General features: G+C 39.8%; 1 protein-coding gene across 2 annotated transcripts; it reads right to left on the reverse strand.

Moving 5' to 3' along the window:
- Positions 1–3,595: 3,595 nt before the first annotated feature.
- Positions 3,596–23,889, reverse strand: lnpep (leucyl/cystinyl aminopeptidase). Of its 2 annotated transcripts, none has more exons than XM_078250587.1 (22): positions 23,455–23,889; positions 20,654–20,742; positions 19,617–19,819; positions 17,480–17,591; positions 16,889–17,146; positions 16,491–16,681; positions 16,103–16,241; positions 15,348–15,482; positions 15,106–15,226; positions 11,117–11,268; positions 10,912–11,025; positions 10,687–10,818; positions 10,375–10,509; positions 9,727–9,887; positions 9,545–9,633; positions 9,274–9,457; positions 8,959–9,115; positions 8,617–8,801; positions 8,250–8,411; positions 6,602–6,742; positions 6,404–6,485; positions 3,596–6,238 (listed from the first exon to the last, which is right to left on the reverse strand). In XM_078250587.1, the coding sequence occupies exons 1-22, from the start codon at positions 23,480–23,482 to the stop codon at positions 6,107–6,109; spliced, it is 3,102 nt and encodes a 1,033-aa protein (XP_078106713.1). In that variant the 5' UTR covers positions 23,483–23,889; the 3' UTR covers positions 3,596–6,106. The 2 variants fall into 2 exon arrangements, with proteins under 2 accessions (XP_078106713.1, XP_078106715.1); XM_078250589.1 differs by lacking the exon at positions 23,455–23,889 and adding an exon at positions 21,258–21,461.
- Positions 23,890–24,620: the final 731 nt, after the last annotated feature.

A 24,620-nucleotide genomic window follows, 5' to 3' on the forward strand; every position in this document is an offset into this window, starting at 1 on the left:
ATTTCAAATCAATTTTATTTATAGTATCAAATCATAACAGAAGTTGCTCTGGGTCGGCAGCCATCTGCCTTGACCGGTGAGAGAGAAAGAGAGAGAGAGAGAAAGAGAGAGAGAGAGAGAGAGAGAGAGAGAGAGAGAGAGAGAGAGAGAGAGAGAGAGAGAGCAACTACATACTACAATAATACCTAACTATAATAATTAAAGAAATATGACTCAAAATAATTATATATCATATGACATGACTAATAATAATAATAATAATAATAATAATATAGTAGTATATGTCAGTATAATCTCAGGGCATGTCTTGAACATTGAAAACTTACATTACGACAGTGCTAGATAGACATATCCATATTCTCTCAAAAATAACCCTTAAGATTCCAATTTTCTGCTCTAAAGCTAAATGTCTTGGTATCACAGCTACGATAACTCACAAGAGCAAGTCTTGGAGATGTGATCATAGCGCAACACAAAATATTTGCATATATAAAATAGGATCAACTTTGTTAGGACATATAGACAATTTATTCTACTTAGCTTCTCTTTAAAAACACAGTTTGCTGAAATGCAACAATATCATTCAGATAAGTCCAGGACCAACCAACAGCAGATGCACTATATGTGGCCCAGAAAGAGGAAAGTTAGAGTGCCCTTTAGTGGTGCAGCCCAAATAGGCTACAGAATATCTCGTTCTGTATTGACAGGTGCAATATTTGAAAATCTATAATTATTATTATTATTATTATTATTATTATTATTATTACTATTATTATTTTTAAATTACATTTATATCTGCATTTATGTCAAAACCTAGAGACTTTCAAACATCAACATGTCATTTATTAATATGTATTCGTGTCAAAATGACATATAAACATATTTTCCTATTCTATTTTGTCTGGAAACGCTTCCAACACGCTTGCTTGTCACGTGAAAAATAGGCGTCGGTTCTATTTCTAGCATGCACACGTTTTCGGCGCCTGCGACGTGCGTGTCACGCAGGTAGTGTGCAAGCTCTTACCTGTTAACATGGGAGCCGAAATAACCGAAATAAAAACGGACACGCCACGCAGCCACGAACTATGGCTGCCCACTGCTCCTAATTAGTCAGGATGGGTTCAATGTATGTGTATGTGTAAATGTACTTGGCAAATAAAAGAAAAAAATATATATTATTTTTGGTAATGACAGCCTTCCTATATATATTTTTTTTTTACACTCTGTACGCCACACAAAAGTCTTGCCAGAGGATTCGTTATGTAATGTTGGCATGTTCCTAACTTTCTATCTTACCATCTCAGTAGCATGGTATCACAAAATCTGAAACTCAGCCTGCCTCATCAGTCGGAGAAAAGGGTGCTTTTGTAAAAATGATAAGACTAAAATTGAACTTAGATTAGAAATGCAGTGTCATCTCAAGTCAAAGTGTAATGACCTAAATAGCAACATTGAAATGGCTCAAAACCGCCAATAAAAAATAATAACATAATCCGATCATAAAGTCCTGTATCAAGATCCAGTGTACTAAGGCTAACAAACAACATCATTACTGAGCGGCAGAATTATTTTAGACAGATTGTATCACAGTGGTTTCAATCACATGGGTCAAGGCTGCACCTCCAGTCACCAGTGTGGTTCAGCTGGTCTGCTGGCTTAGAATGCAAAACTCTGCAGTCACAGTATTCAGGGAATGCACATGTATACTAGTTCTACTTTAATAATGTGTCTTTAAATGGGACAATAATACTGAATTGAAATGAATATGACTAAATTCTATTTTTTAGTAAATGATATTCATCTGACATCTACAGTTGCTGTTTTCTTTGGATTTTTTGTGCAAAAACATTGATAAACTTAAAAGTATATTGGCTGGCTACCAGTTTATTAAGTATTTTGATCTGCTTTTAAAATATAATTTTAAAAGGATTGACACTAACATTATTATGACAGGGTTGTGGTTCATGTTTTAACAATCACACAGTTATGTTCTAAGGATGCAGCTCCACCCATCTCCATCACCCTGGATGACTCGACAGTCAACACTGTGGAGTCCTTCCGCTTCCTGGGCTCCATCATCTCCCAGGACCTCAAGTGGGAGCTGAACATCAGAACACAGAGGCTGTACTTACTGCAGCAGCTGAAGAAGTTCAACCTGTCAAAGACAATGATGGTGCACTTCTATTACCGCCACCATTGAGTCCATCCTCAACTCCTCTGTCACCATCTGGGACGCTGCTGCCTCTGCTAAGGACAAGGGAAGACTGCAGTGTATCATCCGCTTGGCTGAGAAAGTGATTGGCTGCAATCTGCCTTCTCTCCAGGAACTGTACGCCTCCAGAACGCTGAGGCGGGCAGGAAAGATGGCCAATCCCTCTCACCCCAGACACAAACGTCTCCCCTCTGGCAGGAGACTTCGGTCCATCAGGACCAAAACCTCATGCCACAAAAACAGTTTCTTCCCCTCTGCAGTCAGCCTCATTAACAAGTAAAAACAAACAATGTTGGGAAAGACCACAAAAAAAATACAATTTATGGTCACTATTAAGGATAAAGTAACTGAAACTATACTGCGGTCACGGCTACAAAAACACAAAGACAATCTAATGGGCCCACTGATGTCTGTCAGGTCTCATACAGCTCATTAATTACATACAGAGTTTGGACTTTTTTATTTCAATACAAAGCTCTCAATTGTATTTAAATCTTGTGCACTTCAGATAATTGGTCAAGAAAGAGTATGAGGGTAAAAATGCTGGTGCTATATGTCTTCCAGCTGTATGGCATTCTGCCAAAACAAGTCTTCAAGGAGCAAAACAGATTTTCTAAAACACAAAATACACACAGGTGGAAAGAACACACTGTCACACTGAACTGGATTTAAAAATACCTGCAGTTGTTTAACATAAAACATCCCTTTTATAAGTAGACTGAAGGATTTATTTTCTTTTACAGACTTGACATAAAATAACAGTTTCAAATATGGCTTTAAGTCCTTTTAAAAGATCATTCCCACAGCCACAACATACACACAGAAAGTCATTTACATCCACAATTTAAGTAGTACAATATGAGAGCCATTATGCAAGTTTCCAAAAGAGCTAGAAAGACCTCTGGTGGTTCAACTGAGAAGCATCATGTAAAAGGCATTTCAGATGAACCATCTTCACTGTGTTTAGGAAGTAGTTGCCATTGAGAGATCTTGCAGCTTGACATTCACAATAGATTTTTTCAAAATCTACAATCAACGTACAAATTCATTTGTGTTCTCAAATGTGACAAAGCTTGGTGAAACTGGATGAGAAGGAACAGCCATCAAGTCATTCCTCAGATTTTAAATTTTTAGTTGAAGCCTTTGATTCATGGTTTTTGTTTTGCTGTAGAGGTGATTTGGTGGTAAATCGATGACCCAGCTTAAGGTTTCATAGGCTCTCTTGTGCAGCTTTCTCTGAAGAACCACCTTGCATTTTGCCCCCATCATTGCACCAAGCATAGCCACACATTGTTGCATAATTGCATCATCTTTTGTATTGTGTCAGAAAAAAACAAAGTATAACAATAATATTTGTATTTCAATTGAAAAAAATCCAAAATCTTCTGAAAACAACTTTTATTTATACTTTATTCACATGAAGAGCAACACAGTTTCAAAAGCATCCGCTGCATTTTGTCCCAGTGCAAAAACAAAGACAATCTGATTGGGTTTACTGCACATGTGGTACTTGTACTACTACAATCCTCTCATCAGACCAGCCACATTGCTGATTCACCAACTTTGACTGAACCTTGTACCTAAATGACATCAGCAACTCTTGTCTCTAAAAGCTTATCACAACTGACTTCAAATGAAATGGTTGTTTTCTAAACAAAAAATTATGGAACATCAGAGTCCCAGAGCCTCAATAAAGCTGATTTATTCATCGGATTGCTGGCAGCTGGAAAAAAATGTGTCACTTTTTCACAATAAAATGGTATAGCCAGGACATAAAAGTATAAGATGTGTATTTTAAAGGCATATTCTTAATTCATTATCACACTGTCTGTGAAGCTATGATGGACTGGATGGAATAAGTGAATGGCAAATACGGTTGATAACCTCTAGATGGATCTAAACTGCAATGAGATTCTTCAAAGTAAAGTTAGACAGACTTATTACTACTTTGGTTTGGAATGCACAATTCTCTGTGCTGTGATGCTTTATACTGCTAACCTCCACACCTGGTGAGGATGTAGACAGCCATGCCTTCGATACACATGGTGTCTTTAAGTGTTTTTCCACCTGCCATCTCACTAAGAGGGCCTATGCTAGGCTTTCCTCTGTCTGGTCCACTCTTGGATCCCACTCATCCTGGCAGCCACTTTGACCAATCAGTAGGAGTCGCCAGTGCAGCAACAAACACATGACCTTTTCAAAATGTTTCCCACCTGTGTACAGTGAGGACGTAACACTACAGGGAATCAAACCAATGTGTGTTGCCTTTGTGACAAGACATTTTGGGGAAGGTTTTTACATAAATGAAGATGTTAGATTTAGTTATTTTCTTTGAACAACCCTAACTCTACTATATTGACTCAGTCATCCTGCATATCATGATGGTGATGGAGTGGATAAGTAAGCAGTACCACTTTAAATAAAGCTCAGGATGAGTGTACAACTGTATTTAAATACAATCTTGGAACAAAAGGTGGGAAAACATGTTTAGACACTCATTAAATAGCTTGGCTACTCTTCATTCTCAGGAGCAACACAACCGGTTAACATTGGAGTAACTTTAAACCTTCTGTATATTTATTAGGCTGATAAACAGCTTACTGGACAGATTAGTCATGCCCAAAGGAAATGTTATTCTATACACTTTGTATCTTCAATACGCACATTAGCCCTTAAAACACAAACAAATCTAACAAATCGTCTAAATCAAGAAATACAGTAAAAATATTTGATCAAGACTCAATTCTATGTATACATTTTCTCTTTACACTCTATATACACACAACACAAAGCGAATCCTAAAATGTCAAGATGTTTAAAAGAGTACATCCAAAATCGCAAGGGAAAACGCTGTAGGGTTGAGCATATTTACATAATAATTACAAGTTTAAAAGCACACAGTGTTAAAGGATGGGTATGTACAGTGACTGCACTACAGGCAAAAAGCTATCAAAATAAAACTGAACTACCTAAACTAGGCATATGACTGGTAGAGGAAAAAAAAGAAAAAACATTTGGCTCCAGCGTGCTCCCACCTAAGACACATTGGTTGTTGATTTAATCCTGCACTGTTGTGCAGTACGCCATCTACTGTACACAGTGGGAAGGTTTTTTTAGTACATTCAATTGATGCCAACACAAGTTTGGTATTTGAAGCAATCAATCAACCAACCAACTAACCAACCAACCAACCAACCAAGCAATCTTCTAGCCAAACCATGACTAATATAGTAAATGCTTCCGGTTGCACGAGTAACTAGTCCAGATGGGCAGGCAGCAATTTCGTAACACGGCAATACAAGGTCAGTTTAATGCTAAGAATAATTCCTCTCTAAAGTACCGGTAATTTCAACTTCTTATCGCTGAGAAATCCCTGACAGCTGCATCAACATATATCCAACGATTTGAGAGAAAGTCCAGGACCGACAGTAAATACAGTACATATACAGTAATGTTGACATTCTTCATACTTCCTCTTTTTCAAGTGGCCATTACACAGCTTATACAGTTAAGAGCCTGAGAGCAGGCTGAACACAAGGAGTGTGGGTGAAGCACGATTGTCTGCTCAGGCATGAGGTTTAGATGAGAGTTGCAGAGGAGAAGTTTGGCTGACAGCATAAAGTGTGAGGAGTGTGTGTTTGCATCTGACAACTTCCTGTCAGACACACAATCAGAGCCACCCTGAGCTAGCAAACACAACTCACAGGATCAATCTCAGAAAATCTAACATCTTGTCCACCCAGGTAGAGCAAAACCTCTGGCTTTGATTAGTACTCTGGCCTGGATAAAGGGAGTTAAGAGACACAGTCCTACAATAGTGCAAACACTGCTGTTGTCTTGACGACACGCCCCTGTTGCCTATCAGTGGGGCGGAGGCTGGATGGAGCGCCTCTATTAGAGCCATTTTTGGAGTGTGGGCAGGTTTTTGTCCATCCAGCGCTGGTTCAGCCTGATGGTTTCCAAAGCTTCCTGCACACTCCTCATCTGAGAGCCACGCTCCTTCAGACTGGAGAAGAAACCCTGAACCTGCACAACACACACACAATGAGATATTAGCCAGATCACTTGGCACACTAAAAGCATTCTGAAAACAGTTAATATCTCTTATCTCATAAACAGGTGCACAGAACCTCAAATATGCTGCAGCATAAATACATTCTGTAAAACAAACAGTAAAGAGTAAAAACATACTCGATCAAGATGCGCCTGTGTGGAGAACTGAGAGGTGGCAGACTTGATGATTGTCTGGATGGCATAGGAGCCTAAAGGGAACCTACAAAAAAAAATGTAGGTGTTGTAGATGTTGTTTCATCTTTTCATTTGTATGTGAAATAATCTTAAAATGTACTCTCAGTGATAACTTGTATGAAGCTGACCGGGACCACTTACTTCTCTATGAGGCGGTCCCAGTTCTCTTGTATGAAATCCCAGGCAAACAAGTAGCCGGTGAAGCCGTTACACACAGTGCTGATGACCAAAGGCAACTCTTGTGTCTGGATGATATCCCCCCTCAGAGCTGCCTTTAGAATCCTAGATAGACCATAACAAGTGTTCAAATGTTCAGTGCACAAATGAGAATACATGTGTCAAGCCCTTTAATCACAAACGTGTTTCAGAATGAACACATTAAAAGAACAATAAAATGAAAGACTCAAATACCAACGACAAGAAAAGAAAAAACGTTTTCAACACATCTCAAATATTGGAGATTTAGTAAATGAAATTCTCAACAGTAATCACAGTAACCAAGATGAATATGGAAATTTCAACTAAATACTTAACAGGGGGGAAATTAAGGGCAACAGGGCACATTTTATTTGTACAATATGGTAATATCATGATGAGGATGGCACCAAAAAATATGAAATCTTAATACAAATATCAAATATTGGAGTAGGAGGAGACTTCTCAATTATGGTGAAATTTGGGGGATCTTTAGTCACATTGGGAGCCATAATGTATAAAGTGGTCACTGAAAAACAGGTGCAACAATGTTGATTGTGCAAACTGTATCTGTTGCACAAAATGATCTGCTACTTAACTCAAACTGTCGGGGTCAAGAGGAAGTATTGGGTTTTGGTTCAGGTGTTTTATTGAATACAGCTTCTGGCTCGAGTTGAGTCCATGTTTGGTTAGATTAACAGTAGTAAGTGTAATTTATCAAGAAATTGCTCTCAGTGTGGGTTGGTAGGATTTTGCCTCTCAGTGGACTTGTACTGACCTAAAAGTGAAATGCTTTGAACATTTAATGGCTGTGATACACCAACCCGGCGGTTGTCCGTCGGCAGAAAAGGCAGTTGGACTGATCAGTCGGCCCCCCGAGGTCCAAAAAGTGCCTTGGAACACACCGAAGCAACGCCGACTTGAGTGTACGTTCTGCGTGTGCGCGAGACTTGATACAAAAAATGAAAACCCGGAAATGACGAACGCGTCACATGGGTCTGGCTTCTCCAGCTGACCGATAATGGCGGCTTGTTCCAAATACAATCTCGTATTTTACGAAAATACTTCACTGAAACGTGTTTCTGAAAACATTTTAAGCAAGAAATAGGCCATGCAGTTGCTGAATCGGTCGACAAAGGTCAGTTTAAAAGATTTTCTTCAGATTTTGAGAGGCGTTCGTCACTCATCCCGCTCGCCATTTCCGGGTTAGCACTCCACCAATCAGATTGGTCATTGAGTCCGACTGCCCGCCCTCCGACCCAGCAAGTCAGGTCGGCCAAAATGGATGCCGACGGCCCCTCCGACGGACGACGGCACGGAACACATGGAACAGACTCGAGTCACCGACCTCGCCAGACGGCCGATTATCGGGTTGGTGTGTCAGGGCCTTAAAACACTGCTGCTCTGTTACACAAGGCATGTTCCAATAAAAAAAAAAAAAATCTCACTTTGGACGAGTGCATTGGATGTTTCTCTCTTTAAGCTTTACAAATTAAATTGACTTGATCAGTTAAATGTATGCTGAATATAACATCAATGTAGAAGGAAATATGTGAATGCTTGATCCTGGCCAGAAGCAAACACAAACACTTACCATACTATACGCCGTGCGTCCTGAGTGGATGCTAGGCCCCGTAGCATTTGGCGCTTCTCTGCATCATGGGTGACAGTTTGGTACATGTGGAGCAAAGTCTCCCAATCTTTATTTGATTGAGCAGCCACGGTGAATACAACTGGCTGCAGATCTCCTGGGATCCTTAAGAAAATATAAAGATGCAGACCTATTTTAAGTTACAAATGCACCAAAATTCTGTTTACTGAATGTCACATTCCCCTGTCCATGCTAAAGATAGTTTCTATCTATAAAAGGATGTTCGGGCTACTCCTCCCAACCTGCTGTTGCTGTTAATGTGACCCAGAAAAGAAACTCAAAAATAAAATGTGTGCTACACTATACATACCGTAAGGTCCCATTGGACTCGTCATAGTCTTTGAATCGGGCTTTGGCTTGCTGAATGCAGTTTTCTCGATTCAGACTACAGGCTGACCCCAGCAGGGCAGAGCGCAGCTCCTGTTTAGACACACTCTCCTCCTCTCCCCACGTTTGTTTGTCCATCAGAGAACCAAACCGATACAAAATATATTGCTGTCATATGTAAAAAAAACAAAAGAAGACATTTTGTTAATGTGGCTTAATATATCTCTATTCCCAAAATGTATTGTGACCTTCTTCTACCTTCAACCTGTGTGTGTGTGTGTGTGTGTGTGTGTGTGTGTGTGTGTGTGTGTGTGTGTCTATGTACCTTCATGCGGGCTACAAGACTGTCCTCTTGTCTTTTGTCGAGGAGCCGGTAGATTACATTGAGCTGTAACAAGGCCTCCGTCACAGGACAACTCTCAGTTTCATTTGACATGTACTTCAACAGGTTGAGGACTGAGTTGAAGGGCACACGTCCCAGTCTGTTAAAAACACAGAACAGTGAGGGAGAGGAAAGAAAGGTGGAAAATGAAAGCTTTTTAAAAAGTCAAATACATAAATTGGAAAACACTCCTATGCTTCAGTTTCTCCTGTCACTGAATGCAATTCAAAGAACAACTATTTATGTTGTCCTCTATACCTGGAGAGAGCAAAGATGTTGTGTATGAGCGAGGCACGGTCCTCCTGTGTAAGAACATGGACATTGCTGGACAAAGCATCTTTTAGAGCAGCCCAGCCCTCGTCTCCGTAGTGGACGATGTAGAAGCCTGTGTTTCTGTAGTTCAACTTCAGCCACTTTACACTTTCTGGTAGCTCCAGAGTCCCTAAAAAAACAAAGAAATGTACCATTTGACATTTGAAGTACTCCAGACTCTTGACATGATGTTATAGGTTAATACTTGGTGTTTTACCTGACTTGGTCTTCAGATTAAACATCTGTATGCACTCAGGGCCCAAACTACAGTTGTCAGTTACGTACGTCACCGGAATATTCCACAAGCTAAAGAGAGTGTAAAATACAGTTAGCTGTTGGGTCTTGGTGTGTTTCTATGATCTGTGTGTGCGTGCGTGTGTGTGTGGTAATGTAACCCACCTGGAAGTATATGTGGCTTTGTCAGATGTGAGCAAGAAGTGCTCCTGTGTGAGGTTCACCTGACCTCCCTTGCGGCTTACAGTGACCAATGGGAAGCCTTTCTGTGACGTCCATGAGCGCATCATCTCTGACACATTGTGATGCTGCGCCGAGACAGAGACCTGAGGACAGGAAAAATCCATTACCCACTCTGTGCAGTCCAGTTTGGGTAACAATTACAATTTAAACCCAAACAGAATATTAACAGAGGCAAAAAAGAATGATGTTGATAATGCAGCTCGTGATCAGCCATTATGTGATGACAGTAAAACTAGCCAAACGCAGTTGATGTCAGAAAGAGTATATTTTAGCCACATGGCTGGCTGACAGATTACAGAGGGAAGTTAAAAGTAACCAAAGTGATTAACTACTCAATGTAAAAAAAAAAAAAACTACAAAAGACACACACATACAGGGTGCGTCTCACTATCTTTGTGGGGACCCGTCATTGACATAATGTATTCCCTAGCCCCTTACCCTAACCATAACAACTAAATGCCTAACCTTAACCCTCACCTAATTATATCCCTAATCCTAAAACCAAGTCTTAACCCTCAAACAGCCCTTTAACACACACACACACACACACACACACACACACACACACACCTGTGTAAGGCTGTTCCAGAGGTCGTCAGTGTCCGTGTTTAATCCACTGAACTGTTTCAGGTATTGAATGATACCCTTTCTGAACTGTTGTTTCCCTGGCAGCCAGGTGTTCAACATCATGAGAATGGACGCGCCCTGGAAGACAAGAGGCACAAAGCATCTGTGATCACACCCAAAACAGAGCACTAACTAAATGAGTTTGAGGTCCAGTAGAGACATTTTTCCCTGAGATAAAACAGCTGGATATGGAAGTTCAGTGACCTAATGAACATTTAATGTTTATCTACAGATATATAATTTAGAAAAGTGTACCTTCTCATAGGAGACAGAGTCAAACATCTCTTCCACCTGTTCCGGATTATTAACCTCAGTCGACACAGCGTGGGAGGAGTTTAGTGCATCTTTGTCCAAGGCTCTAAAGCGTACTGCCAGGAACAAATTACCCTGGAAACAAACATAGGATGTACTGCGAAGGTACAAAGTAAAGCACAGAGCTTTATTTGCTTCAAAAGATGTGAAGCAGATGTTTGAACTTACAATGTCCAGTGTGGGAAAGACTGTCTGCAGCGACATGTACTGCATGTAAGTGGCAAAGCCTTCGTTGAGCCACAGGTCATTCCACCAGCTCATTGTTACCAAGTTTCCAAACCACTGCAACACAATATCAGAGATAGATTAGGACCTGATGTAGCATATTCACTGCATCTGTTGCTTTCACAAACACACAGGCAAACACATCTACCTGATGAGCGAGCTCATGCGCTATGACAGAGGCAACTAATTGTTTTTCCAGAGGAGAGGACTGGTTGCCCACCAGCAGGGTGGTCTCCCTGAAAGTGATGAGTCCCCAGTTCTCCATGGCTCCTGCCAGGAAGTCTGGGATGGCTACCAAGTCTGACAAAAAAAAGGCAGCATATTGGGGTGTTTAAAGAAAGATCAGTCGGAGGAGAAAATAGCATGTCGGTACACCTTAGTACAGTACGCTGTGTTTGGAAAATAGGCTCCCGCTGGATTTTCATGGGAAAATTGATTTTTTTTTTTTTTTGCATATTTTGCTAGTACCGGGAACAATATGTTTTTTGTCTTCAAATTTTCACGATCCATCTTTAGTGTTTTTATCTGGATGTTTTAAAATAAGCAATTATATCTAGTCCGAAAAGTGATTTTCACATTTTCTTCAAATTTTCTGACAATTAATTCCAAAAAACAACAAGACCTACGGTGAGTTGTTCAAAACCTTTTTGTAAACTCTGGGTACACAAACAATGTTGTCAATGCTTTCGTTAAGGTGTTAAGCCCCTGGTCATACTTCGAGCAAAGTTTCATGTTGTGTCGAGCCTTCTTAGTGTTTTAAAAACAGCTATTTTGAGGCTAGCATAAAAGTGCCCCTAGCACTCCCATTCAAAAGGCCATTTGACTGAAAAACGAAAAATACGGTAAATCTTAAAAGTGGCGATTCCGTCCTAAATATGCTTTTAAACGAAAGTTTGACTCGGGTACATTCACAAAAAGACCCTAGGTTGCATTTTGGCGAGAGTTACGCTTTAATGTAGAAAGGTTATTGGTTCTAAAACAATATCCATAGTTAACTTTGAGTATCTGAAATGTGTAAAAACACCTCCTCCCTAGTTGCCCATGTCAAAAACAATTTCTTAATTTTTGACCTGCCATGTCAAAAACAATTTCTTAATTTTTGACCTGCCATGTCATTCTATTGTCTACCTTAAGAGAAATTTGTCTTGGAAATAACCTATAAGAGTACAGGCATCTCACATGTAACAATAGAGCTACACAGCACACACTGAAGAGCACACACAGTAAGTTGTTAGACGGATTGCTTTGCTAGCTCATTTCATGATGCTAGCTTGAAGAGACATGGCCAAGGAACATGCTTCATGCTTCATTTGTGACAAAGAGTTGAAGTGTTCTGACAAGAATTCAAAGTTCACACCTTGTCCAAACTCCGAAAATACCGTCAGAAGTATATTATCCCATGCTAAAAAGAGAAGCACTGCTGGTGACCACCGTTTTGCTAGCTTCTGCAACAAGGAACAGAACTCCTGTGCAGGTTTCCATTGGAATTGCTATAGAAGCTTGGTCAACAAAACTAACTTGCTGAGACTTTAAGACACATATCTGAAATCAGATAATGCCAGGCCAAAAAGAGGAAGACCCTCTGCTCCTTCTTTGGTCGAGGCTGATGCTGGACCATCAAGAACAAAGAGAAAAAGCACATTATATTGCAAAAACATTTTTTTTTGCCCGAGTGACCATGAAAGCCATCAACTCCACAATGTTCAGACTGCATCCATGGGTGGTACAGCTACATTAAAACAAGTTGAGAATCTATTGCAATTCATTAGGGAAAGCAGAACATCTAATTGGCCACTGCATCTGGCCAGTCTGGATCAAATGGTAAAATACTTTCTTTGCCCATGATCTGTACAAGTATGCCTGCTTCTCTTCCTATTATCTTGCTGACATGATAGCTATGAAAGATGAAGAACCGTTCTTCATGGATAGCTTTGCAGAATGATGCCATGTCTGTCTTCAAAACAGACATTCCATTTTGCGGCCTTGGAATTGACCATGCATTAGAACAGGAAATCAGACGACTAAAGGTTTCCGATGGAATTACCGGCTTAACTCAGGATGAAAATGCACTATCATGTTTCCTGCTCGCTTCTTCAGAAATATTGCAAATAGTTGATGACTTCTGGAGTACCTCACAGAAGTTGAACGCAGAAAAGCCAATCCACTACCAACTACAACCAGCTTACAAGGAGCGCATATTCAGGAATGTTCAGAAGCTCCGTGATGGAAATGTGTGAGGACACATTTTGAAAAGCCATTCTCTGGGAGTAATGAGAGACTTAGAAACTTTGTTTCTAATCACGTTATTCCCCATAGCACAGAGAAGGATATTTTAGAAAGAGATTCCAAAGGTGAAGCCACATACCATGAGTTTGTAACAGCCAGGCTGCTCACCACCTCACAAGGTTCCCTATGGGATCCTATGAAGAAGTTACAACTTAAGATGTTTGGATCCACTCCTAAGAAGGCACAGGACTCACAAAAGAGATAAGGCCAGTTGAAATGAAGAGGCAGATACATTGATTCCATTACACTGTCTTTATGCTGCCTCACCACACACTGGTTGCACAATTCATGTGCACGCGGTGGACACTGACGTTTATGTGCTGCTTGTCTTCATCTACAGTTTTCTTCAACCATGTCAGTTGTTTTTTCATGCCGGGAGGGGAAAAACAGCCCGTATCATCAACATTGGTGAAAGTGCTAAAGACCTTGGATCCAATCATGCAAAAGCATTACCTGCCTTCCATGCATTTACTGGTGCAGATTGGGGTGGAAAGTTTGCCGGAATTAGCAAAAAGAAATGGACACAGATATTTCTGCTACTCAATGAGGGAGACCCCATTCTTGAGAGTCTACAGGCTTTGGGGTCATCTTTAGATCCAGTATCAGCAGAAGTAGTGAATTGTTTGGAGAAGTTTGTATGCATGGCATATGGAACATCAGCAAAGAACGCTGCTACTTTGAAAGACCTCTGGTGGGAGCTGTTTTGAAAAGGAAAAGAAGGGGAAAAGCTTCCACCTTCACCAGCTGCCTTTCTTCCTCATGTATCCCGGACAAACTATTTGACCCATGTATGGAAGTCCTGCACTAAAGCAAAGCTCAAGCTGCCTTCTCCTCCTTCTCCATGGGTGGAACTTGGAGGGAGATTTGTTTGTGCCAGTTTATTGTTTAAATGACCCAGCATCTCAAGTGCTTCTGGCTTTTGTAAAGTGTGGCTGCCTAAAGAGAAAGTGTGAAACAAATATGTGTTCCTGTACTCGAAATGGACTGCCATGCACACCAGCCTGCACTTGTATAGACTGTGAAAACTAGGAGGAGGTCAAAAATGATGGGAGTGATGTTGATGAAAGTGAGGAAGATGAGTGAGTATTAACTCAGTTGTTTAAAGGAGAAATTGCCAAGAATACGGAGAGTGACTCAGTCGTGTTTCTTGTTCTGAAAGGTTTAGCATTTCACTTGCATATTTGTAAATAGTTCATTTAGTTTGGAAGACAATCTGTTATTTAAAGTTAAGTAAGTTATGTACGGATTACAAAACAGTATGTATTCAGGAAAGTTCTTTGTAATCACAGTTCACCAAAAATGTTGTTAGCGTTTATACACGAGATCCTTGGGTGTCTCTGGTCTTGTGAATTAGACTAACAGACATGAGAGAATCCAGATAAAGTTCTGAAGACAAACCTGAACCTGACTACATCCAATGTTAACTATCCAATGTTCAGATGTCTGTAATTGAAATGTATGCAAATCAGTGCATAATTAATAAGATATTGTTAAATTACATCCATGAACATATATTTTTCAGAAAACTTGTAATGCAAAAAAATATTTTCTCAACATAAATAATCAACTAGTGAAGTTTCATAAGAATATCAAGGGGTTACATTTTTTACCCTATTCACCCGTTCTATGTTGCCTATGGAGGCCAGTTTTAAGGCTGCATATGCTAATTAGCAGGTTTAAAGCAAAAGAATCAGCTAAGTAAATTCATATCATGAAAAGTTTAAGACAAAAAAAAAATCTTGCTCCTTAGACTCTATACTAGAAAAATATTTTCACAAGAAAATCCAGCGGGATTACACAAGACACCGTACTACCTTGTGTGAAACGTGTAGTACCTGTGTGTGTACTCACCTAGTTTTTTGAGGGGGTAGTTAATTTCAAAGAAGCTATTGTAGAACTCCAGTAGCTTTGAGGCTGTGTCCAGAGCATAGTCAGTGTGCTCCTTCTTCTCTGGCACAGAGTACACAGACACCTATATGTACACATCAAGAGACAGTTCATCAGCAAAAGCACAACCTCACTGAATACTAAATGAAAAAAATACAAATGTACAGCCTGCACTGAAAGCAAAAAGGACTTATAGTTGTGTCTACCAAAGTTTCGGAGACATTTTTGCTGATAGGGGTGAAGTCAGCGACGATGAAGGCCACCAGGTAGGTGCTCATGTTAACACTGGTCTTTTCAAACTCATCTTGCATGAGGCCATTGGGAAGCGGTGTGCTTTTAGCCTGAAACACAAAGCATAAGGACAAGATTATTACCAAGTAATAAATACAGCACCGCTGCAGGCAAAACCAGTACATGGTCTGCTTAGCTGTGCCCACAATAAAAGCGTACGAGTCACAGTGGGGAAGAGGAAATACCCATGAGTTCCTCAAGACAAGAAGTGACGTAATATACAGAGTGAGTGACATGAGTGTTGTACTGAAAATTCTGTCCATCTATATGAGACTGGTCAGCTGTAGTTGGCAATGTGTTGGGGAGCAGAGAATGAGACTGTGCAGACTGTGCACACGGACAAAGGCAAAACCCTTTTTAGGTCATACACCCCCCATTTTTGCCAGGGAACATGCCAAATTCTATTTTATTTTGGTATATACTGCCAGCTAGAAACCACTGGCATCACATTGAGCCTGTCAATACCAAACATCTGCGCTAACCAAATAACGTTGAAGGCAGACACTGATAGAACCTGTTTCTAGGTTAGTAGATAAAAAAATGATTCAATTATCAGTTGATGTCCATTTACATTTTCTGTATGTTCAGAAAGAATATTTAGTTTGTGCTAAAGCCATTTAGAACACTATATGAGGTGTTTCAACACTTGTTACCATTAATGTTACAATACCTGAGGCATGTTGGAAAGAGTCATGTAGTTTGGTTTCCTGCTGATTTTAACCAGGAAGGTCGCTTTGAAAGCTGGTTCATCAAAGCAAGGAAAGGCTTTCCTAGCTGATAGTGGCTCAAATTGGGTTGCAGCTAAGACCCTGGTGACAAGAGAAAGATGAGCATGATCATGCAAATTAGATTATTGCTGTGAAATCAGTTATCTATTTTTTTCTTGTTATATTTACAGCACTGCTTTGTTAGTGTCTGGTCATGAGTTGAGCCAAAGGTCACATGATTAGCTGTGAAGACACACAATCCTCTCCATACAGGCTTTTTCTAAGTCTTAACTCTGCAGCACGTCTTACAGCTGTTGCAAAGTACTTACACAGCCGGTAAGTCAAGTGTACCTTTTGTTTCCATCTTTATCAATGTATGAGCTGTTGTAGAAACCGTCATAGGTGTGTGAGAGGCTGGCAGAGTAATCCAGGGTCAAAACACAGTACTGGCCTGCCTTCATCTCCTCAGACAACTGAACAGCTATCTGCTGTCTTGTTTGGTACTCCAGGATAGTCACATCTCTGGTCTCCTGATCACCCAGCTGGAAGAGAGGAAGTACGAGTTAACAACTAGCAGACAACATAACATAAGGCAAAACATTTGGATCAAATATGTTTTCAGGCACAAATTAAATCTAAATCTAAAGCATAAAGTTCTGTACATCTAATCAGAATGACAACTAAATCATCTAAACTCTGTAATTACACGTTGTCATTCGCACACAAAAAAAAAACCCTGCCAATCCCACCTTGAAGGTAGCTTTGGTGATGTTGAGATGAGCACTGTGTAGGACAATGATCTTGGTGTTGTGAAGCACAGACATGGTGATGACAGTGCGGCCGGTGAAAGTCATGTTGTTGAGGTCTGGGTTGAGGGTGAGGTCATAGTTAACAGGACGTACGCTGCGAGGCAGCCGGAACTGTGCCCATGGAAACAGTTTGCCGTTTGTGGAGAGAGGGTAAACTGGCTCGAAGGGAGTGGTCTTGTTGGTTTTTCGACAACCCGCCTGCAAAAGGAAGGAGGGTTGGGGTCAGCCAGAGAAATGGGTATGCTAGAGAATTTCAAAAGATAAATAATCTGACAAAGATATCGACATAATGTCTTGAAAGAGTCACGTTTAGAGTTTTACACATGATCACAAAACATTACACGTCATTTAGCGGACGCTTTTATCCAAAGCGACTTACAATTGCTATATATGTCAGAGGTCGCACACTTCTGGACACATTGGTTGATGTATTGCAGTGGGATTCAAACCCAGGTCACCCACACCAAAGGCATGTGTCATATCCACTGCACCATCACCACCCTAAACAGAACTAGTGAATATTTTTCTTACCTTGGTAAATGTGCATCCAGGTAAGAAGTACAGCACCATGGACATGGAGGCCACTATCACCAGGAATAACACACATACAATGGTGGTACGGGCTGAGGGTCGTGAACAAGACCTGAGACCAAAAAGAGTTTAACATTACTTACTTTGACTCATTTACAGATTCAGGGTGACAAGGAGCAGCAGTGTTTATGAAAAAAGCTGTATATGATGGTGCTGTGGGGCACAGACGATATGAACATAGCTTCAAGCTTCAACTTGGTAATCTGTTGCTGAGCAGACAAAAACCCTTTTCCATGCACATTTTTACTTTATCTGCGTCTCTATCTCATGTAGGAATTGTAGGAAGCTTGACTATATTTATTATGTCAGACTTAAACAGGCAGTTAACATGATTTACTGCAAACAAGTGTTGATGTCTGTCAGCCAGTGTAAAAAAAAAAAAAAGCCTGATCATTTCAGAATGGTCATACAAACAAGATCAACCTGAGTCTGAGAAAACACTTCCTTGCCTTGATTGTTATGTCTGGCAATGCTGAAGGCTTGATGTTTGAACACACCTTATGATATTCATTCTGTGCACTCAATTTTGAGTGAGGCAGGGCTGCACAGTTATATCAAAGAATTATTTTGTCTAATATTGTGATTGCATTCAATGGTTACTTTTGTTGTTTTGGGAATACCACTGAAAGGTTCCCTGAACAGTTCCAGATGTTTTGGTCTTTACGCATTTATATTGGATTTTGTGATGGCTAGTTGAGAGATTAAAATTATATTTCATATTATATTAAAGTGCACTAACTCTAATTTTCTTACTTAACATAGATTTGATTCTTTATGCTGCAACCGTGACCAAGTCTTGGAATGTAGTAGTGTTAATTTCAATTTATTTTCAATAAGACTCAATATGTTTGTCAACGACCTTTTTTTCCATGACTAAGACGAGACGATGACGAGACTGCACCGATGTCCAAAAACGCTGACTAAGACTAAATTAACATGCATTATTGTTCACAAAAAAAGACGAGACTAAAATGTTTTGCATAAAATAAAAACTAAGATAAAATCTCTCTTCATTTTGTCATACTTTTTGTATACTTTTTCATCATGAGATAGAATATTCAGCTGTTTGACTGAAATGGTTATCAGAATAAATTAAATTATTTAAAAAAAGTTTAAAAAAAAAGTTTTGTCTAAAACTTGACTAAGATACCTTGAGTTCTCTTTTTACTAAGAAAAGACTAAACTGACGAGACTTTTAGTCGACTAAAACTTGACTAACAAAAAAAGATATGTGAATGAGTTTTTTTGTGATTGTTGTGGGCAAAAATCCGTGATTATGTGGCACGTTTTCTTAAAAAATGCGATGGAATATGCGGGATATTTATGCAATTTTATGTGATGAAATTGCGGGAACTTGCAAAAACTGCAGTTTCATCATGTCTTCGTCACTTCATAACGTTCCCATGACAACTTTCTGCTAAGATATATGTGACTTTGTTGCAACAAAAATGCGGGGATTATGAAATCATGCAAGCCCCGCATATTTTGCGCGGAAATCAGCAATTTATGCGGCGAAAGTGTGGCGTATTTGAAAAAATGCGGCCCCCCGCATAAATATGCGGACTTTGGCTGATTATGCATTGAATTATGCGATCGCATAATCGCGTTGTTCTGGAGGGACTGAAATATGACTAAAACTAACAAGGACATTTGGCACAAGACAGACTAAGACTAAATTAAAAATAGGTGACAAAATTAACACTAGAATGTAGCTTGAGTTTCAGGAAGTGTTTCTCTATAAATCTAAGAAAAAACAGCCCCGGAGATTACCCATGGCACTGTGCTTGCTACGCATTTATTACTTACATCTATAGTTACTAGCTGAATATGGCTTACTTATTTTAAAATGTGCTTCCTAAAAATAATAAAAGTTATTCAGTATTCATTTCATATGGACATTTTAGAAACTTAGTTGAAGTTTTTAAATTCAACATTTGTATATCACCACACTCACACACTAATCACAGAAGCTAAATACATGATTACTTATGCAGCACTGCTTTGAGACAAAAATCCCACAAGGCATACCTTGACATACTGTACAGCATCCCAAATTGTAACCTAATCAGTGAATTACCTGGGTGGAGCCTGTCTGGTGTAGGGGAAAGAGCTGGATCTGTGAGCAGAGCTACGGTTCATGAAGGACATGCCCAGCAGACGGGCTGAAGACTCGCAGTCCTCATCATCCTCGTCCATGTCATTCTCTCCCAGGCCTCGAACAAGCAACCGTGAGCTACGAGGCTCATATACCACCTCATCTGGGTCAAGAGCAGGAAACGTCTGCAGAGAGCGTATACAGTGCACTCTTTAAACGGCGCAGTGTTTACCATATAATGTTAATAACTGGATTGCCTTCCCAGGTAAATTAATTAGCACAGGGTAAGATGTGTGGAGGTGGTGAGGAGAGTGAGAGCAGAGACAGGAATAATGGAAAATAATAAGGACAGAGAAGGGTCTGACAACAAACAGGGGACAACAAAAGGGGCACAATCATAATGAATGGAGAGCATTAGGGGTGTTTTTGTTAGGATTGTGGTTGATGCAAAAAAAATTTTTTAGGAGAGGGTTTGTTGGGTGTCACACAGTGAGGGAGAACAGAAGAAGTGGAAACTACAAATGTATGGTCTATAATGCTTTGTTTATGAGGCTTTATGATACAGTATGTCTTTACTGACACAATCTGAAAGAGGAAAAAGGATCATTGTAGCTCTAAAGAGAAGGATACAGCATCATCATCATCATCATACTTAAAGGAAGTTCCTTTTTTGCTAGAATTCTCACATTTTTGACTAGATAGATAGATTTAGATAGTTGCAGCTGACAGATCTAAAATAATCTACAGACCATTGAAAGATGCTCTGAACTGAAAGCATGCAAATGAGCACCATTGGCTACCCTTAAGTGTGGACCACCCTTGAATTAACTGGTCCTTATTTATATTGCCCTGATCCATTCACATTTATTCTCATTTACAGATGAAAACGCTTGTAAAAATGAATGTGCAGAGTGGTGCAAATATGCATTCTGAGATATGCAAATTATTGAGCCAGGCTGGTACTTAAAAGAAAGGCATGCATAGTATGTATTGCATAAGATAACATGACATGAGCATACCGGAAATGCAGCAGAGTCTTTGGCCAAATCCACAACATCAGGCTCTTCTTCAAACATGCTGTTCTCAATCATGTTCCTCGGGAGGTTGGCTACACACAGAAATAGAGAAGTCAGATAGAGGATTCTTAAAAAAAGAAGTGAAAGAGAACACAATCTAAATGATTATATACGCTGACTACTTTATACACTGATGTCAATATATGTGCTGTGAGTTTTGGAGTGTCAGAGTTTTCTACAGAAGAGCTGTGGCAATTAGCCATTTTCAACACAAAGGCCTGTTATTGTTACCTAGTGTGCAGGCAACATGAAGCCTGGTTTAACAAAGCTGAGTTTCTTCAGTTTCCTGTTAGTAAACCTCCTACAGCATTTCCTGGTACTTTGACCTACATCTGAGACAGCTACTTTTCAGTACTGGTATATTACGAAATCTTTTAGGACAGAAATGGCTGTATTCCCTTCAAAGTTCATTTATTCAACTGAAAAACAGCTGACAATGCCCTCAAAAACAGAAGAAAAAAAACAAATATAATAAATATTCATCATCTGGCCCTGTCACATATGCTACTACTTCAGTTTACAAATGTCTTCATTTCCACAAACTAACCTGCATCTTCAGCATCATGACAAGGGTTATGCCTTGTCTTACAAAAGCCATGTGATTTTCTGGCAGCCGGTTTCTCCCCTCAATAAATCTAAGTAATTCTTGAGACAATCAGAGGCATGTTCAACTTCCTAATTTAATAATAACAAAAGTAGTAAAATGCTAAGCAATGCAAGTCTCCCGTTGTGCCTCACGTTCCATTCGTCTTCTTTTACAGGCTTAAGACAATGCATTTTCAGTTTCAGTTGGTGATGGATTTAAGTGGAAAGCACAGAGAGACAGTCAACGCTTCCTGAATACAAAGTACCGTTCATACAGAAACAATGGCACCAATCAAAGATGAGCTTTAGCTCCTCTAAATAATGACACAAGTCCAAAAATGCATGAGGTGAATTTAGTTTCATGGCTGTCCTGTACAGTGTTTCTTATAAGACTGTATGGGCTGTCACCATGTCCCTGTCTGGACCACATTGCTGTGGGATGTCTATTAATAGGCTAAGAGCTAAGTACTGGGTTATGTGGAGAGGAAGATTTGATAAAAAATAAAAAGACCCATACAAAACACATCAAACTTGATTAAAAATGATTGTCATATCTACTTCTAATTGTTGTGATATTATGGTGAAATTTATTTCATATAAGGATGTTGTGCTTAGATGAAAGAGGCAGTTGATGAAATGGTTATCATCCACACTACAATTAGAAAACACACCAGGCAAATGTGAACAACCAACAACTTCTGTACTACTCGTCAAGCTTGTTCAAACTATCTAAATACAGCTGCAGGGCATGTTCACCAGCTGACTGCACTCTTCCTGTTTACTCAAAACATTTTATCAACCATACAGAAGAGTTACAGAAATATAGTTAAATATATGTTTCTGACTTTGACAGGCGTGTCCACTAATTCAGCCCAGGTAAAAACAGACAACAGACACACTACATAGATGCAGAGTACTGAGCCACAATTAGGGTTGGGCATCGAGAACCGATTCCTACTTGGAATCGTTTCTTTATTGGAATCGTTTGGAGGATTTGGTTTCAAATCTCATCATGGGTTCCAAATTTAATATGCGCAAGTTTTGGTTTCCGTAGCGGCCAGGTGCTTGTTGTGTTGCAGCCATGAAGCACAGTAAGCGGCGCTCTAGTGTGGCTTTATTTTATGTTGAAAAAGCCCAGTAAAACTGCAACCCACCATTGAATCAAAATAAAACTGTCCTCTTATTTGTGAAATAAGCATGTGACCCGTTTCAACTCCACCCCTCAAAGAATCGGAATGGATAACAACCGGAATTGAAAGGAAGAATCACAATTGGAATCAGAATAATTAAAATCCAAACGATGCCCAACCCTAGTCCACAATACTGTTATTGGTTGGTTGGTTATTCATATCATATGGGAAGGAAGCATCTACTTCTGTTTTGCTATCATTATCTGATCAAAATGTGATTGTGAAATGTGACTTTGGGCTTTTACTAACAAATCACTAAGTCACAAAAAAACAAGCAGAAAGAAAAAACAGGAAGTCTAACTGCTGTGATTTAATGATTGCTTCTTCCAGGTTTAAGGGTAGGAGAACATAATAGTGTGTGCACTGGGCTTTTTGTTTGTTTTAATAAAGCCATGGACAACATAGGGCCATAGCAGAGGTCATAAAGCAGCTGGCTGCTGGTGGCCTGAGCTGAGTATGACTTATCAGCTCTCCACCCCAAGACAAAACATAGCTATTATCAAACCAACAGGCTTAAACTGGGCAAACAGCGCTGCTGTGTTTTAACAGACAACTTGAGTCTTAACAGTGGCATACTATGTTTCTATCAAGACAGCCATTGTTTTTTGGCTTTGTTCAGTTAACAATTAAAACAAAACGTTACACGAATAAACAAAAAGATACACAGACAGCCCATCCTGCGTTGCGATTAGAGTCATGTGCGGTGAAATGTTATCATGCCGCTGCACGACCGTCAACAGACACTGCGATTAAGTTTGCTTCTGAGAATCCCTCAACTGTAAAAGGAAAAAAAAAAGTCACTCAGAAAACATAAAGGTTAGGTTTGGCTTGTCAAAAGTCAAACCCACCCCTCTCAACATCCTAGGGTGATATTCGTTTCACACAGTGAGCTTTCTGCTAATGTCCTATTAGTTATTAGCTGGCCTGCTGCTGTTAGCTTGTTGTTATTCTATTATCTTCCTTCCTTACCTGCAACGTTACTGTCAAATGGATCCATGGTAGGATATCTCAAACAGCTCCTCGCGTCCAAAACAAGGGAACAGGTTTACAGCAGCTCGACAGACGTGCTGTTTCTCTAGCTGGCCACACAGCAGGCGATCAAAGGCTTACAATAAATAGCAGCCTATCCTCACTGCTCTAACGTGAGCTACGTAGTAGCTAGCTTGGAACTAGCCAACTTCTGACAATTGTAACTGACTGAAAGACATTCAGTTAGCTTACGTTAGCTGATATCCATAACTTTATCGACCATAGCTGTATAGTAGCTAGACTAAAACGTGAATGCAGCGGGATCGTCTCAAAAAATCGAACCTTACACAAAGATTATGTAAACAAATCTTACTCTAACATGCTCGGTAAACAAACGAACGAGCATATGACACTTCCCTTCCTGCCCCGACCAGTTGTTGACAACCTCCCATCAAATTATAATGCTGACATCTTATTGGATGTGACTACCGGGCCGTACGACACGCTTTCAAGCACGCCAACAAACACACACATGAATATTTTTACCTCACTTGGACATTGTGTTTTTATAGTCACGACATGTATATTAACTAATCTCAAGCATTATCCTAACCTATTAACAGGTCGTAGTTTAACCATAAAACCAAGTCTGAACCCTCCAATAAATAGTTTAAATGACGAACACCACCAAACACTCTTTTTACTACACTTGTGAGGACATAATGTTTTACATCCATTCCCTGCTGGCCAGCCCCAACCTTAACTCTAAACGTTACATGTCTTGTCTAACCTCAATCCTAACCTTTTTTTTTACCATAACCAAGTCTACATCCTAAATGAAATACTTTACATTAATACAATGAATACCAAGCACACACACACACACGTACTGTACACTTACACAATGGACTTACCACAATGATATGTTTCGGTTAATGCAAAGGTGCATTTTATTACTTTTACTGTATTGTCTATTTGGTAAAGAATCAATTTGCACAGCATTTAATTGCTCTCTCAATCTTTCTCTCTCTCTCTCACACACACACACACACACACACACACACACACACACACACACACACACGCAGCTCCTCACACTCACTACTACTTCTCAGCTGCCATTTCTACCAATTACATTTTCTTATAACTTATAATAAATAAGTCCC

Source organism: Sander vitreus, chromosome 5 (genome assembly GCF_031162955.1).
Source record: "Sander vitreus isolate 19-12246 chromosome 5, sanVit1, whole genome shotgun sequence".
Taxonomy (NCBI): domain Eukaryota; kingdom Metazoa; phylum Chordata; class Actinopteri; order Perciformes; family Percidae; genus Sander; species Sander vitreus.

Coding starts and splice junctions, on each gene's coding strand:
- lnpep (XM_078250587.1), bottom strand. CDS start 23,482: ATGGATCCATTTGACAGTAACGTTGCAG. Junction 11,269..15,105: donor CTACCCCCTCAAAAAACTAG/GTGAGTACACAC, acceptor TTTTTTTGTCAG/ACTTGGTAGCCATCCCAGAC. Junction 9,458..9,544: donor TAATCTGAAGACCAAGTCAG/GTAAAACACCAA, acceptor TTGTTTTTTTAG/GGACTCTGGAGCTACCAGAA.